This window comes from Serinus canaria, chromosome 4 (genome assembly GCF_022539315.1).
Source record: "Serinus canaria isolate serCan28SL12 chromosome 4, serCan2020, whole genome shotgun sequence".
Classification (NCBI taxonomy): Eukaryota; Metazoa; Chordata; class Aves; order Passeriformes; family Fringillidae; genus Serinus; species Serinus canaria.
This window is the reverse complement of record NC_066317.1, coordinates 13,966,578-13,983,331: the sequence shown is the minus strand read 5'-3', so window position 1 is coordinate 13,983,331 and position 16,754 is coordinate 13,966,578. Positions and strand designations below refer to the sequence as shown.

Sequence of the window (16,754 nt, the reverse complement as noted above, 5' to 3'; positions counted from 1 at the left end):
GCACGCTTTTACAGCTGTGGGTATTGTGTGTTCGTACCCTTTTAGAAACAAATGAGCCTTGTGTAAAAATGCCAGGCAAGCATTTTGAACAAGATGAAAAGAGCACATATGGAGTCTAAATGGAACACACTAGCAGCTAAACTGTGCCTTGTGCTAGAAAAAAACATAACTGGTAAAGCACTTGGGCTGAATTAAGTCCATGAGGATGTGCAAGTATCAGTATCAAAAAAAGTATCATATTCTTCATATGAGGACTGAGCTCCAAAGGATGATATATTAAATCAACTTGTTGATTGGTACTAACAAGCCTTTATTCAGTTTGGAAAAAAAAAAAAAAAAAAAGAAAAAGCTGTGAACTTTAAATTAGTTACAGATAGGGAATAACCTCAGACTTTGGCCTAATTACGTTTCCAGCTAGACGATGATAGTATGAGGCAAAGAAAATGTTAGCACCTGTGGGACAGCACGAGCAAGAACAAGAGGAAAAAACACATTGCAATTATCACCTGTGGTCAGTGAAGTGTAACAAGAGCTGGACTGTACCAAAAACTGTAATGGGCAATTATCTCTGGCCCTCCATGGTTCTCCAAACTAACTGAGCTGTATTTTTTGTCAGAGCAAGTAAATGATAGTGCGTAGCATAAATTATTTATAGGGCATATTTTTAAGCATAAATGAAATAGTACTTTGTGCTAATTTGACCATTTGTGAAGATTACTAAAATGTGGCAGAGTAAAATCCTTGGAATTCACAAGAGTCCGTTCATTTCAAATTCTGGGGAGGATACTTGTTAATTTCATACTCACAACTTTGTGATGGAACACTTCAGGAAAAAATGGCCCCATGTTACAATGCTTTGTAACACTGACAAAACATATAGCAGCTTTCTAAAATAATTTCTTGGGTAAAGCCTGTGCCGTGAAGGAGTGACAGAAAGGAATGCCCATCAGAGGTATACATGATTTCCATAATAATCATCAAATTGGCTGACAGCAGAATAAATAATGTTGGTCTGCATGGTGGGTGGTGGCAGACCAGTCTGTTTACACATATGAACTGCTGATGGATGAGAGGAGAGGGAGCATGCAGCCTTGAGGTATCTCACATATGCATCAGACCCCGAAGGTCTTGCAAGTCAACCATGATGACACAGTCATAAGCAAAATGGGAGTTAGAAGGAAACTCTTTAAACCCTCTATTAAACCCATGACAGAGGTAAAAGTGCTTAGACAAAGACAAAAAATTTTAATTCCTTGGAAGGCTGCTATTGCTAATGATGTTTTGAACAAGACAGCTGTGTGTTGAAATGATGGGAGCTGATATCAATGTTCTGTAACAAAACAGCAGTAACACTGAAAGTTAAATTCACTAATTTCTAACCCGTCTCTCCTTAACATGCATCCTGGAGACACAATCAGCCACACATCAGAATATCATCTTCCATAAGAATCAGAATGGTGATCTGAAAAGAACATAAGGAAGGTAAGATGGAACAAAACATTTGAAATGCTGGTGTACGCCTATTGCATTAAATGACTTGAAGAGGGTATTTCCTGAAACCATGCTTGCAGTGAATGTCAAAGGAAAACAACCAAAGCAAAGATAAATACAGAGTTTATGGACAGGATATTGCTACAGCTTCACATAGTCAATCTATGTCATAGTCTCTTAAAAGAGGATACAAGAAGACTGTAAAATTTGGTGACCTTGAGTAGGGAGTGGCAGAAAAGCAGAGATTTTTCTGAAGTAAAGCCACTTTGAGCCTTAATTAGTGGCAATTAGAGGTAAAAGGGCAACTCCTTTTATTGCTCATTACATAGGTAATTGTGTGCATAAATAGTAGGTTATTATTTCTCCTCAGTATTCCATCTTTTGTTTTAAATCCCAATTCTGCTTTTTCAGAGTGTGATAACATTTTGAACTTGTGGGTCAAGTTTAGGAAAACATATATTTAATAACTGTGGTGGGAGGAATCCAGCATGTTCTTTTGGTTAACTGGATAAAGAATGTAGAATATCAATTTAGTAGTGAGTTTGCTTTCTTGTTTTATTACGTAAATAGAAGCTGACTTTCTTTATTCTAAGAAAATGAGTAATTTTTATGTATTTAAATTGGACTGACTGCTCTTCTTAGCTACAACTAGATAGGAATACATTTTTACTTCACATGATGGAGGCAGGTGGACCAACTTCCCCTGATGGACCTGTCATAGTAGAACAAATCTAAATTTCAGACCTGCTGGGTTTTTTTGCCAGCTAAAAATCCCCAGGACTAAGACAAACTTTCAACTTTTAAAAACAATTTTTATTTGAGTGCAGGCAACTCCACACAAAGCATGGAACCCCTCTACTTTACAGCACTTCAGTGAAATTATAATAGGGAAATTAAAATAACTAAAAACAGCCTTGAAAAATCTTATTCTAACTTAATGCTGAAGACAACTACAGAACAAAGTAAACAAACTATCCACGGAAGGCATACCTATACTTGAAATGCTGCCCCAGTAATCTAAACAGAGATAAGGATTGTTTGTTATTTGTTTAAGGTGATTTTATTTTTCTTTTAAAATTCTTTTTAAACTGACTTTTGAGTAGCATAGAAACTTCCCAGCTATTAGAAGTAATATTAGAAAATAAGTATCAGCAGATAATGTGATCTAGTAGGTGGAACACTTGGCTGAAAAACGGAATGTTCAGGAGCAGCTCTCAATAGCCCCTCCTGGTCTGCTGTGATTTCAGGCAGATCATCTGCACGTTAAGGCAGCATCTCATTTGGAGGGGCCACACTCATTTTCAGACTACTTTCAGAAACTACACTTACCCATGAGCCTTCATGTCAAGCCCATTCTCCCTGGCCCTGTCTTTACATAATTGTGTTTTCTTACCATCCTTATCTACATGACAATGAGGACATTATCTTGCCCTTTGATCATGAAATTCTGTGTTTACTCACTTGAGCTCTGTGATTGCTGCCAGATGAGTAACACACATTGTCAGTCTGGTTTCTGAAGCAGGCTCTGAAGTGGACAGGTATTAAAAAAACCAAATGTTTGCAAATTTGAATACTTCCCAATATACAGCTTTATGAGATTTGTAAAGTGCCCACCTATTTCCATACTTGACTTCTCCAGGTCAGTGCATGGGGTCATACAGAAAAAGCTTGATAGTTACACCACCATTTATCTTCATCTCAGACATGCAGTTTAGACTTTACTGTGGACCCAACAAAAATACATTTAATTAATACCCAAGATCATTGCTTCAAATGGAGAGGGAACCCAATTTGCCAAATTACAGAAAAAAAAAAAATAGATTGAATTGACTCCCAAAGTAGACACTCATTACTAAAATATATATACCTCCCAATTACCTGAGAAAGTCCCACGAAAGCACTCTGAATTGCACTACTGTCAAAACATTGAAACCATGGTTAGCTAACCTTTATAGCTAAGTTATAAATACAAATATAACTATAAGCCTTTTTTGCCTTCTTCATGAGTTTCCTAACATTCTTAACTAAAACAATTCAGCATTGAGTGGTCTTCTCAAGGTCTTGCTGTTGCTACAGTTCTTGTTCACAAGACTGTAGCAGTTTATTGAATGAAGACATAAAGGTGAGTCTGTATCTCCTTTAATGAGTATTTCACTTGCAGACACAAGTGGGACAAGGTGAGCAACACCAGCCTTCTCAGCGGGTACACAACCACCATCATGGCCAATTTTGGATCAAGCAGCCCACATGCTGCTCTGTGCATACTCTCTCTGAGAGCCTGCTCAGCCCCTTCCTAAAGCTCACAGAGGTTTCCATCAGGTGCAGGGGGCCCAATGGCTGGTAAAATCATAAAACCATTGAATATGCCGAGTGGGAAGGGACCCATCAGAATCATTGAATCCAGCTCTGGCCCTACACAGGACATCTCAAGAATCCCACCATGTGTCTGAGAACACTGTCCAAATGCTTCTTGAGCTCTGTCAAGCTGTGACCACTTCCCTGGGATGCCTTTTCAAGTACCCAACCACCCTCTGGGTGAAAAACGTAAACCACCTATGACTCAGCTGCATGCTGTTTTCTACACAGAGATCAGTGCCCGCACCTCCTCTTCCCCTCATGAACATGTTGAACACCGCAATGAGGTCCCTCATCAGTCCCCTCCAGGCTGAACAAACCAAGTGACTTCAGCCGCTCCTCATATGGCTTCCCCTTAAGGCCCTTCACCATCCTCATAGCCCTCCTTTGGATGGTCTCTAACAGCTTAATGTCGTTTTTGTACTGTGGCACCCAAAACTAACCCCAGCATTCGAGGTGAGGCTGCCCCAGTGCAGAGCAGAGCAGGACAATCCCCTCCCTTGCTCGGCTGACAATGCTGTGCCTGATGCCCCCTAGGACACAGTTGCCCTCCTGGCTGCCAGGGCACTGACTCACATTCAGCTTTCCATCGACCAGGACCCCCGGGGCCCTTCGCACAGCGCTGCTCTCCCGTTCCCCAGGCTACACAGAGAGCCAGGGCTTCCCGTCCCCAGTGCATGCTCCTGCGCTTGCCCCTGGCGCGGTTGGTGGTTGTCCATCTCTAACTTGCCGAGGTGTGTCTGCGGAGCAGAGGGCTCTCTGGTAGCGGTACCTGCCCCCGTTCTCCGCTCGGGGACGCCCGCAGCGCCTCAGCTGCCCCGCCTTGCCCGCGAACGGGGCTCACCGGCGCAGCCCCGGCGCCCCTCCCGGCGCCGCTGCTGCCGCGGGGAGCTGGGAAGGGGCGGGCCGTGGGCTCTGCCCGCCCCGTTCGGGCGTGTCCCGGCGGGTCTGCCGGGAGGGCGGCTCCGCTAAGCTCGGCTGTCTGTGCCCGCGCCCAGGGCTGCGCGGGGGAGCTGCTGCTCTTTGTGGCCGCGGCTGCGGAGGACGGCGGTGCTGCGGTTCTCGGGGAGCCGAGCCCCGGCGCGGCGGCGGCGGCAGCGACAGCCATGGGGCTGCAGCCCCTGGAGTTCAGCGACTGCTACCTGGACAGCCCCTGGTTCAGGGAGCGGGTGAGAGCCCACGAGGCCGAGCTGGAGAAGACCAATAAGTTTATCAAGGAGTTGCTGAAGGATGGGAAGAACCTGATCGCCGCGACCAAGAGTGAGTGGCGGGGCGCGGGGGGAGCTGCGGGGGCGGCTGCCCGGCGCCGGGAGCTTTCGCCTTTGAGCCGGCGGCGCTCGCCTTTGTGGCACAGAGCTTTGCACTGGCGTTCTCCAGCCTCTCCCTTGGGTTCCCCATCAGCCGCTTGGAGACGCAGATCCTCTCCAGCCCTTCTCTGCGGAGGGGAATAAGGGATAGAGGCGGTGGCAGCGCCGGGTGACTCCTGTGGCATCTGCCCGGTTCCTGGGCTGGGCCTGGCTTCTGTGCTCGGCGGTGCCAAGCCCAGTGCAGCCCCGGCTGCCGCCTGAAATCCGCCGGGAGGACTCGGTCCCAGGTGTTGCTGGTCCTCTGCGAGCTGAGCGGCTGCGAATCGCGTACCTGACCGTAACCTGGTCGTGCCTGTGCATTGCCGCCTGTGGAGAGGCTGCTGGAAAATACCTCTGTCAAAGGAAGTGTATTCAGGAATTATCAGACTTAGTTTTGTGCTGACAGAGCTGGTTACCAGTTCTATGCCTTTGGCCTCTTAAAATGTGATCGTGTTTTGTTAATTTTCCGTTTAATTGTTGGCTATATACATAGTTAGCTATAATGTGTTTTATGTGGGAATAATGTTTTTTGCCTTGAATAACCATGTTCATGCGTGTTCTTAGAATTTTTGTTGTTATTTTATTGTGTTAATGTATTTTTTCTATTTAACATAAGCTGCAGTTGTGTAGTCACCTAAATGTTTAGTAGGATGATTTGCTATACCAATTGTTCAAATAAACCACTAATAGAGTGCTCTGGCACTTTGTTCTCAGAAGTGCACAGCACCTGTGGTATGGTAAACTTCTGAAGCCAGGAAACCATGCTGTCAGGATGTTTCCATTAAACTGATAGGGTTTTGAGTGGTGGTTTGATCAGTGTAGCTGCCTGGATATGGTGAAAATTTTAAAACCAGAATTAACTCATTTCTGTAAATAAAAACCACTGTTTTCTGCTTTTGTCTCTGGTAGAAAATGCCATATCAAATACAGTCACTTGTTTGTAACTGTTATTCTTTGGCCAGTTAGCATTCAGTTACTGCACATTGTGATCTTGAAAGATTATTAAAAATCTGTGACTTGAAGTGTCAGTATAAATCATCTTAACTTGGAGTATAAAGTAAAAAAGTGTTTCCAAAATTGGATAAGAAGAGTAGAGGGAAATAATTCAATTTCTCTTCCTCAAGCATCTAGACATTATTTTGGCAACGGCCCCAAGCTCTCAGTTGCTCATGTACAGTAATGTATACATAACTTAAGTTGGGAGCGTAGAGCTGGCTGTGGTGAGGAAAGCCCTAATTCAAATGAGCATCCTGTCCACAGCTGGGTGTCCACAGCATACCAGAATCCACACTGGCTTTGTGTGCAGTGCTCAGAGTGGTTTCTTGTGTGTGGTGGAAGCCAAGTGTGCTGGCCAGAGCAACCTGGCCTGAGAGGGCTCCATGAAATACTTTGGGCTAGCTCACGAGGACTATTTGAGAGGCTGTCTGAGATCCTGCCTGTTTGGGTCTAAGCACTGCCTTCCTTTCTGAGATGACAGTCAGAAGGTTTATCTTGACTTTAGTTGCTGTATCTTGTTCTAACAAACAGGTTCAGTGTGCTTGTTTAAAAAGTACAAACAGGTTAGACCCTTCTTCCCACATTTCAGGTTTCTGCAGTTGGCTCTCCTTTTTAGAGTGCCCTGAGTGACAGATTTTATGCTGAGCTGCCTTCTGCTAGTGCTGGTGAAGGAGTGCCACTATTCAACAGACATACAAAGACAAATTGAAGTAGAGGAAGCATAAGAAGCCCAGTGGTTAAAACCCACTAAAACTCCAGTGGTTAGGATATTGGCCCTCCTTGTGATTTCAGACGAAAACGTTATCATCTAAATTCTTTGAGGAACCTGATTCGTTTGCTGTCAGGAAACCAAATGGGATTAGTATATGTTCCAAAAACCCAGCTTGAGAAGTGGTCTAGACACAATGGTCTATTCATTTGTGTCCAAACTGCATTTTCTGCACAAAGAGTTTCACTGCAATTTTGAGAATGTGATAATAAAGCGGGGTGTAGTGAGCTTAGGTGATTGCCTCTTAAACAACAGTTGCTGACAATTTTTAGAAAATTGTTTTAGCCTTTTGAACAAAAAATAACATCTTGATAATAGCTAAAATATTTCCTTGTTTCTAGAACCAGGTAAAAAATGAGATTTGCACCTGGTGTAATTGATATGTGAGTGTGATAAGCTGCTCTGAGTGGTGTGTAAAGTATAAAACAGAGTCGATGCACTATTGTTCTTGAATTTGTGGAAGATGTGTGATTAGTGGGACTGCAATAGACACTGTCAGCATTTTCCTCCCTTAGCAATTTCCTTATTTCACTTGTAAAGCTGGCAGGAAACGTTATGGGGATTCTTTAGGTGCGAATAACTGATGCAATTGAATAGATCCCTCTTCCTGCCTGACAGACAGCCTTGTAAGTGACTTTGATGCTGCCTGCACTGGGTTACATCTTGACAGTTGATAGCAGATACTGCTACCCCTCCTCCTGATTCACAGGAACTATCAGTGTCTTGCAGGGCTCAACAGTAACACGATGTGGATCCTCTCACTGGCTCCTTTCCCTTGCCTCCTCTGTTGTATGAGATTGTATTTTTCACCTAAAACTCAGAAGAATTGATTTTTGTTAGTACAGGACTATACTACTTTAAAAAGAGAACAAAAAAAAATTGCCTTTTTTAAACTGTTGAATTTCCAGAGTCAAGCATACTTCAAGTGTATCTTTACACTTTAAAGTTTCAGTAGTCTCAATAATGTGATAGAAAGATAAACAAGTGTGACTCAAAGCTGTCTGTTTCCTGTGTAAGGTTTTGAATCACCAAGTTGTCTAGTTCAAGCTAAATATTGGAAAGATGAGTAAACAATAAGTGGTTTTTCCTTTTCTTATGACAGTTAAATGTGTTTAAAAGGAGTACAAACCCATTTTTCCTCACTGTTACTAATCAGTAAATACAAGCGGTATACACTTATGCTTTTTAAATAGAAATGTAATATTTCTTGAGGGATTCCAATTCAGTTAAACAAGCTAGGATCAATAGAGTTTATAAATAATTTCTGGATGGAGGTAGTTGTGCTTCAGTGAAAGTGAATTTAAAGGTGTCTGATAAGAGAATCCTTATTCTGAATCATGAAAGGAATGTAAGAGGTTTAGTTCTGAGCTCCTAAAAATCTGCAGTGCAATTTTTTGGAAGCTAAAGAATACACTGGATAAATACTATATATTTAATCTGAATTCTTCTCCCTGTGTTGATCCAACTCTAGGTCTCTTCGCCTGAGTGTGAGATTTTTGGGGGACTTTTGAAGATATTTTTTGAAAGTGTGGTTTGTTTGTTTGTGGTTTTTTTTTTTTTTTTTTTTTTGTATACCTGCAGCAGGAGCTGTCACTGCTAATGAGATGCCAAGTGGAGTAGGAAGAGTCAGGGTGAGTACAGGTTTTGGCTCTCTCACAGGGCCTTGCAAAGGATACTCGTGAGTGCATGCTCACAGCTGTTCCATGTGCCTGAAAGCAGAGCCTCCCCATTCTTGGATTTAGGCTCAAATTGGAGCAGAATTCTGTTGAGTCAATTGTAGTGACTTTGTGATGGGCTGGTGAAGACAGAAGATGGATGTACTTGGTGCAGTGGGCATCCTGGCTATCCAGTGCAACCCAGTATACTCAGTGACTGTTTCTTATTGCCATTTTTATTTTGTGTTTTTCATGGAAGAGCTATTTCTTGCACTCTTCCAGACAGCATACAAAATGGCAGCCAAATTCATATTATGTGTAGAAAGAGTTTGTCAGAAAATCCAGAGTTACTGGTGAGTATTTGTTTTAACAAAGATGACCGAAGAACCTAATCCAGTCCCAAGCCCCAGTTTGGTGTCTAAGTTGTCCAAACCCTTATGCTTTTTCTTGGCCAGTTCTTTTGGTGTGTGGTGGTGGTTGACCTTCCAGACACCGGTCTACTTAGATTTTGGCCTGACTTGGTGTATATATTATTATGTAAATATAAAAGCTGTGGTAATCCACATGATAACACCACATAAAAACCTCTCAGACCACTGGAGCTGTGGTGCATTTTTTTCTTAAGCACTAATTGTCTATTTTTTTAAAGCTTTCCTTAATATAATCTGCAGTTATGAAACCATGTCGAATGCCTGCCAGCTTTCGAAGTCTTAGGAATTTTTTTTTTGAAACAAAAATGTTCTACTGACATTCCAGTACATGTCAATGAAGTAAGACAAAACCACTAATATAGGGCTTATTAATAACTTCTAGACAAAAAATGGGCATTCACTAAAGATTTAGGTAGAATCCAAAGGTTGAGTAAAAACTTAATGCCATTCATGGGGAAGGGGGGAATATTTCAAGAGGGTCTTAGTGGAACTTGTGTGCAAAATTTTCTAAGTCAGTTGAAGTTAGTTAGGGCTCTATATTTGATTATTTTGCCTTGAATTCAGTGACACCTCTGAATTAATAAATCTTTACATTTATCATTTTAGAATGCTGTTTTATTTTTCAATTAGTAACTCACACCCGGGCTTTATTTCAATTGTAGGGCATGCTTTAGGTGTGACAACCATGAGCAAATCAAAGTTGTGTGTGAATGCTCTGAGATTTAAATTTGAAATATACTCTGCTAAGGCCACGTTACATAAAAATTACTTTAAGGGCAGTATTGCAAAGGCTACTGAGCTGTATGTACCTTTAAAAACTTCCAACTTTGTATTGGAAGTGTTTCCATTATTGAGCTCATTAGAAAACTAAGGCAAGCAGGTGCTTTGGGGCCCATCTATTAGAGCTTTCCCTTAATAAAGAGCTGCTGATAATAGCATAATAAAATGTTGCTTTTCCCTTCCCTTCAAGATAATTGCCACAGCTGAGGCCTAATTAACTGTGACAGCACTTTTTTTTTTTTTTTTTTCTTTTCTGCTTGTAGATAAAGTTGTTTCTGTACAGGACCAGGGAAATGCTTGTATTTAAGAAAGTACTCTAAAGAACATTTTGTTTAGCTCCACCCCAAGTAGAGCATTCGTTACTGTGTCAGTAGCTATAAAAAGTGTCAGGCTCATTCTGTGGAGGATGCCAGTTTGTCAGCTTGAATCTCATCTCTTCAGCTTGAATTGCTAACTAGCTCCATTACTGTCTTTGTCCTGTAGATGTTCCACTGTTCATTTTTTCTTCTGTATTGAAAGCAGAGCGTTGTGCTACTGAACATCTGTGATATCAGAAAATATGAAAATTCATAAATTTATATGGATTTTCTTAGTTCTGAGAGATGAGAAAAACTGTCATTAAATGAAGTGATTTTGTCTTTTAATAATTTGGGGAAAAGGTATAATTTTTCAGCTTTAGATAAAATGAGTGTTCATTAAAGAGAGCATCACTGATAGGTGTAATTGTCAGTCTTCAGGACAAAACAAACAGAAATAAGTTTATAATTTTTAGTGATGTTGTCAGGTAGATCATGTTGAGAAGGTTTTTTTCCTTGATTTTTTTTTTTTTAATGACAAGACTGTTAGAAAGGTAATTTTAGAATTCTATGGAATCTCAGTCTATCTTAAGGAGTTGTAAAAAAGAGTGGATTTGCCCTACAGTCTGTAAAGTGCCAACACTTGCTTGAAAATAAGAAAAACAGGCCCACTGCTAAGGCTGTAGGTGTATGCTCTTCCTAAAATTATCCTGTGCCTTCCAGCTCTGTATTGCAAAAATGTTGCAAATTTTAGCAAGCTGACTTTACAACACTGATAACACTTCTCAAGTCCAGTCTGAAATAACTTGGTCACTTTTATTGAGGCAGAACATCTCTTTCTGCCTGGCCAAGATGTTTTTCCAAGGGGGCAGGAAGGAGAGTGCTATGGTGATTTTGGTTTTTTTGGAAGTTGCAAACAGGGGTGCTCTGCCTGTGCTTTAGACAGGGAGCACGTGGAAACATGTTTGGACTGGCACTGAAGAGCTGCATCCCAGTGCTTGTCTCCTCCTTCTCAGCTGTTTTGTAACATTACGTAATTAATGTCTAAGGTTTACATTGACTCTCGTGCTTTCATTTTACAATGCCAGTCTCAGTCCCTACTGCAACACTTAGCACATTAACCTAAAAACCAGGGGCTTGGCTGTTTTAGACAGAGAGTTCACAGCATGTGAATCTTGGCAACATGCTTAATGTTTTGATAGTGTGGGTTGTGGCTTCTTGAGATAATTTTTATGATTTGCTCATGTCTGATGGGGCTTCCTTTTGTGTCTAATGCCACTTTTCTGAGTTGCAGTACCATGTTTACTGTTCTATGCCAGTTGTCCTTTAGATATTACAATATGCTCAGTGTTTTGGTTATCTTTTAAAAGTCTTAAAGTTTCTGAGTTGGCTAATTAAGACACCAGGAGCAATTGAATGCTTTCTGGAGTATCTAATGGGTGTAAAATATATGATCAGATAAACTTAGGCACATATTGGCAGAATAATTTAAGAAATTACTGTTCAGGGAATGTAACATTTCTCTGCTGGTGGTGGCTGCCACCCACTGTAGTTGTCAATCTTAATCAGCTTCTAAAATCTGCCTCGTTGCTAATTCAAACCCATCTTCCTTGCCAAATTTAAACTCAGCCATCAGCTTTGCAATGAGTTGAAGCAGGCACTTGTACTCCATCCCCACAGCTCCTGTGGAGGTTATTTTCCTTTGGGTGTGACTGATGGAGAGAGGGCAGTAATTTATGAAGCCCCGTATTATACAGCTGGGATAAATGTGCGCCTTCTGTCCAAAACATGTGTCTTGTTATCTCACTGGGAAATAAGATACTGGAAGATGAAGTGTGTGGCCTGATTTACACTATTCTCCAATTCTTTTCCTAAACAGAAAATTTTGGCAAATTTTGACAGACAACCTCAATGTCATGTTGTTTTTCCATACCTGATTGTAACTATGGATGGAGCTTCTTGCAGATACCATGTTCTTTGTCTTTTACTCCTTCTGCTCTGTTTTTGTTTCCTCCCTTTGTTGCTCTATTCCATCCTGTATGTTTGCTCATCTTTCAGGATAAAAATAGAGAGAAAACATCCAGGCCCTCAGAAGCTATGTGGCCATCACAGGCGAAGGCCAAATCAGAGGTTCCTGTAAATCATTCATGCTAGGCTTGTCCTTTGTGGGAAAGGAGCAGTGTGAGGGGAAAAATAATCTACAGGGATGGAAAATCACAGTGTTATTAAACAGATTGTGGTTTTACTACAGCCCAGACCTTTGAATAAACCCTCTGTTGTTGCCTCTTTAAATGGGAGGACTGGGCAGGTGGAGGTTATTGGCTCAATAGGTAGGTCAGAGAGGGGCTTTGTCTCTCAGTAGATCTCGTTGTTACAGCTTCCCTGGGTTCTTGTCAGCTTTTGTATGTTCACCTGGCTGGTTGGGACTGCATGTCCTTGAAGAGGAAAAACAATGCTTTGTTTAATTTGGCAGGGAAAATCGAGTATCCAGGATGAAACTGAGCAGGGCTTTGTACCAGAGCTGGGCCTTGAAGGACATTGTAGTGTGTGTGGTGTCCAGGAATAGGTTCTCAGCCAATTTGTTGCTGGTGAATGGTTTTTAGCTTTGAATGTGTCCATTTCCTCCATTAGGCATGGGGGCTTGGAAATAATGAATTAATTAATGATGAGGGGTATGAAGTTTGTCATACATTAAGTGTTTAAGCCTTATTGTATCAAATCTCAAAAATTGGGATGTTTTCCCAAGCAGAGAGAGAACACTGTATTTTTATTTGCACCTTGCTGATCAAGGGAAGCCAGGTGATGTAAATGTTTTGGTTTAATCTGTGATTTTGTCAGTCATTAGAGTTACTTGCTTTGAAAAATATTACTAATATTTGAATGTATGTATGTTGGAACAAAAAAAAAAGCACATGGAAACTTGTAGCAGTTTTGCATAAAAGTGTAATTGCTTACAATGTGCTTCTTCAAAAGCAATTCTTTTGTCTTGCAAACAGGTGGAGGGAACATGCTGCCAGGTCACAGAGGACCTGACATAAACTTGTCAAAATATCATTTTGACAGTGGGTCCCAGTTCTTAGAAATCTGTTGTGGGGCTGAGCTTGCGGATTATGTGGATTAACAGACTGTGACTGCTTCATAGTGTCAGCCTTTGGAACACATCAGTGCTCTGAGTGCAAAGCAGTGTAACTTGTTCATGCCTTTTTCCTCTTAAAATCCCAGGTTGTAAGCTCTCTGTTGGAGAGGCCTCGACTGACTGACAAATTCAGTCACGAGCCAAAGGACTGTTTCTCCAAAGCTTTTTGCCTGTTCAACTCCTCAGCCTGCAAGCTTTTCAGGAACAAAGCTGACTTTGTCCAGTCTGCTCTCAAACACTTGCTCTGTGGTAATATTGCTGTTCTTTTATTGTGCTTCATTTTATGCTTTCAGTCATTTCAAATGCACAGTTTCAAATTTCTGTTGTGCCTATTGAGCTGTTCCCTTGTTCCAGGGGATTCAGCATCTTTGCTAAAAGAAATCAAACTACCTAGAATTATTGCCTTTATTATTTTTTCTTTTTTTTATATTTAGCAGTGTCATGGCTTAATCCCAGCTAACAATTGAGAATCACCCAGCCACTTGCTCATTCTCCCAGCTGGTGGGATTGGGGAGAAAATTAGAAGGGTGAAAGCTAGAAAACTCCTGGGTTGAGATCAAGAGAGTTCAACAGGGAAAGCAAAAGCCATGAACATAAATAAAGCAAAACAAAGAATTTTTCACTTCCCATGGGCAGGCAGGTGTTCAGTCATTTCCAGGAGAGCAGGGCCCAATCATCTGTAAGGGTTACTTGGAATGACAAATGCTGTTACTCCCAACATTCCCCCACTTCCTTCTTCTTCTCCCTTCTTAATATATGGAGCATGACACCATAGGTACAGAAATTCCTGCTTATCAAACCTGATTTCCTTTTATAACAAGGTACTGCAGCTGGTTGATCAAGGGAAGGCAGCTGATGTAAACGTTTTGGATTTCAGCAAAGCTTGGCTAGTGTCTCTCTCTCCCAGGGTCCTTCTGCACAGGCTGTACAAACAGACCGTGCAGTGGGTGAGCAGCTGGCAAACAGGCTGGGCACAAAGGGCTGTAGTGAAGGGTGTGCTGGAGACCTGTCACTAGTGGTGTTCTGTAGGACTCCATCTTAAGCCCTGGGCTTTTCAACATCCCTATTAAAACTTGGAAGCAGGACTGGAAGGGATGCTAAACAAGTTTGCAGATCACACAAAACTGGGAGGAGCTGTTGTCTCCCTGAAGGCAGGGAGGCCCTTCAGAGAGACCTTGACAAAATAGAGGGCTGGGCAATCACCAGCCAGGTGAAGTCCAGCCAGGGCAAGTGCCAAATTCTGCATCTGGGGTGGGGCAACCCTGGGTGTATGGGCAGACTGGGGAATGAGAAGCTGCAGAACAGTTCTGTGCAAAGGGACCTGGAGCTCTTGGTGGATGGAAAGTTGAATGTGGGTCAGCAGTGCCCTGGCAGCCAGGAGCACCAACCCTGTCCTGGGGGGCATCAGGCACAGCATTACCAGCTGGGCAAGGGAGGGGATTGTCCTGCTCTGCTCTGCACTGGGGTGGGCTCACCTTGAGTGCTGGGGCAGTTTGGGGTACCACAGCATAACAAAGATATTAAGCTATTAGAGAGCATCCAAAGGAGGGCAGGAAAGGTGGTGAAGGGTTTTGAGGAGAAGCCCAATGAGAAGAGGCTGAAGTCACTTGGTTTGTTCAGCCTGGAGAAGAGGAGACTGAGGAGAGACCTCACTGCAGTTATGACTTCCTCATGAGGGGAAGAGGAGGGGCAGACACTGAGCTCTTCTGTGTGGTGCCGAGTGACAGGATGTGAGGGAGTGGCCTGAAATTGTGTCAGGGGAGGCTTAACTTGGATATCAGGAAAAAATTCTTTCCCCAGAGGATGGTTGGGCACTGGAATGGGCTCCCTAGGAAAGTGGTCATAGCACCAACTCTGACAGAGCTCAAGAAGCATTTGGACAATACTCTTGGGCACATGGTGTGACTCTTGAGGATGGTGCTGTGCAGGGCCAGGAGTTGGACTCAGTAATCTTTGTGGGTCTATTCCAACTCAGCATATTCTGTGTAATACCCCTTCAGTCAGTTGGGGTCACCTGTCCCAGCTGGGTCTTGCCCTAACCTCCCACTCATCCCCACTCCTCACCAGCATGGCTATGCAAAAACTAGAAAAGGCTCTGGCTTTGTGTAAGCCCTGCTCAGCAGTAACAAAAACATCCCTATTACTGTGACTGTGTTCAGCACAGATCCAAAACTCAGCCCCATACCAGCCACTATGAAGAAAATTGTCTCTATCCCAGCCAAAACCAACAAAAGAAGTAGAAGAATGTAATGTTGAAAAGAAATGCTCCTCTGCTCCTCTCTTCCATGGCTAGTTTTGTTTTGTTCCTCAAAACACATTTATGTGTCTTCCAACACCATTACTGCTTGTCCCACGGGGTTCTGTAGGGCTGCACCTCAGGGGGAAGGCTGCCATCCTGAGGGGTAGGGAACTACCTAGTCAAGTGTGGAAATGAATTGTTGCCAATTGTGTCTCTCCCCTCACTGTAGGTTTTTGGAATGTTTTGTGAAGGAATAGTTCTAAGCTCCAGACAAGCAGCTCAAGTTTTTGTGTAGTTAGTGTAATGAACTAGGGAAATGTTTGTGTTGCATCCTTGAATGTCATATGTAGAACTTGGCACTTGATTTAGATGAACTTTGCTGGTGGCCTATAGCAAAACTGCAGGAGTGAGCCAAGCAGTGCAATCATCTCTGAGGGTATTGATGACTAGAAATGACCTTAGAGAGGGCTGAGAACTGAAAACAAGAAGATTGGAGGTCTGTGAGAAAGGTCAGTCACACACAACAAACAAAATTTTACTGTGTGTATACAAATATTACTCTGTATATGTAGTATATGATATCCAAGATGCAAATTTTATTTGGAAAATGTATCTAAGACTCAAGAAAAATTATTCTTTGTCTTCACTTACCTGGAAATTCCATTTCCCTTACTGCCTCCATTACCCACTGTAATATATCTGTAATTAGAATGTGTCTTAGGTATTAATACCTCTTTATTAATTTACAAAAATACTTTATAATTTGGTGTGGCATAATCTGTATATAGGGCAGGTTTTTTTTTTTAGTTGCTGCAAATAGGTTGCTGCTAGTCTTGAGGATCTTTCTATAGTGGTCATAGCTCATGTCTGCAAAGTTACTTCTCTTTTCATATACATGAAATACTATTCATATACATGAATACTTTTATGTTATAAATGAAAGACCAAGATGTGTCTAGAGAAGTGACTTTGTGAGCAGCTTTGGGCAAACCTTTTATTAGCTTATATCTTTCTTTTCATCACAATTTAATCTATTGCTTCAAATATAGGGTTATTAATCTGTTAAGCATTTAATGAATATTGAAATGTGACAAAGAAGTGTTGTGTTCCTCCTTTGTGCATTAGAGGAAGCTGCTCTTTTTCTGCAGCCATGATTTGAATTGAGCAGTAGTTATAAACTGTTTTTATCCTCTTCAAGTAAATTAGCTCAATACAGAATTGAGAGGAGGATGTTCCATATCCTCCTGCAGTCCTGAGATG

At 42.0% G+C, this 16,754-nt stretch overlaps 1 protein-coding gene and 1 long non-coding RNA gene across 4 annotated transcripts in view; one reads left to right on the top strand and one right to left on the bottom strand.

The window, feature by feature from the left end:
- Positions 1-172: 172 nt before the first annotated feature.
- LOC115485336 (uncharacterized) lies at positions 173-4,699 on the bottom strand. 2 transcript variants are annotated; one of them, XR_003946099.2, is made up of 4 exons: positions 4,423-4,699; positions 3,106-3,212; positions 2,953-3,016; positions 173-1,462 (listed from the first exon to the last, which is right to left on the bottom strand). It is a non-coding gene; the product is annotated as an uncharacterized LOC115485336 (long non-coding RNA). The 2 variants fall into 2 exon arrangements; XR_007777470.1 differs by lacking the exon at positions 2,953-3,016.
- A 153-nt stretch (positions 4,700-4,852) lies between these two features.
- The window catches only part of ARHGAP10 (Rho GTPase activating protein 10), a 139,162-nt gene continuing 127,260 nt past the window's right edge, over positions 4,853-16,754 (top strand). The window contains exon 1 of one of the 2 annotated variants that reach the window (XM_018926922.3): positions 4,853-5,106. In XM_018926922.3, coding sequence (XP_018782467.1) covers positions 4,953-5,106 — 154 coding nt within the window. In that variant the 5' untranslated portion in view covers positions 4,853-4,952. The remainder of the gene's footprint in view (positions 5,107-16,754) is intronic. The other variant, XM_009101358.4, reaches the window with a different exon arrangement.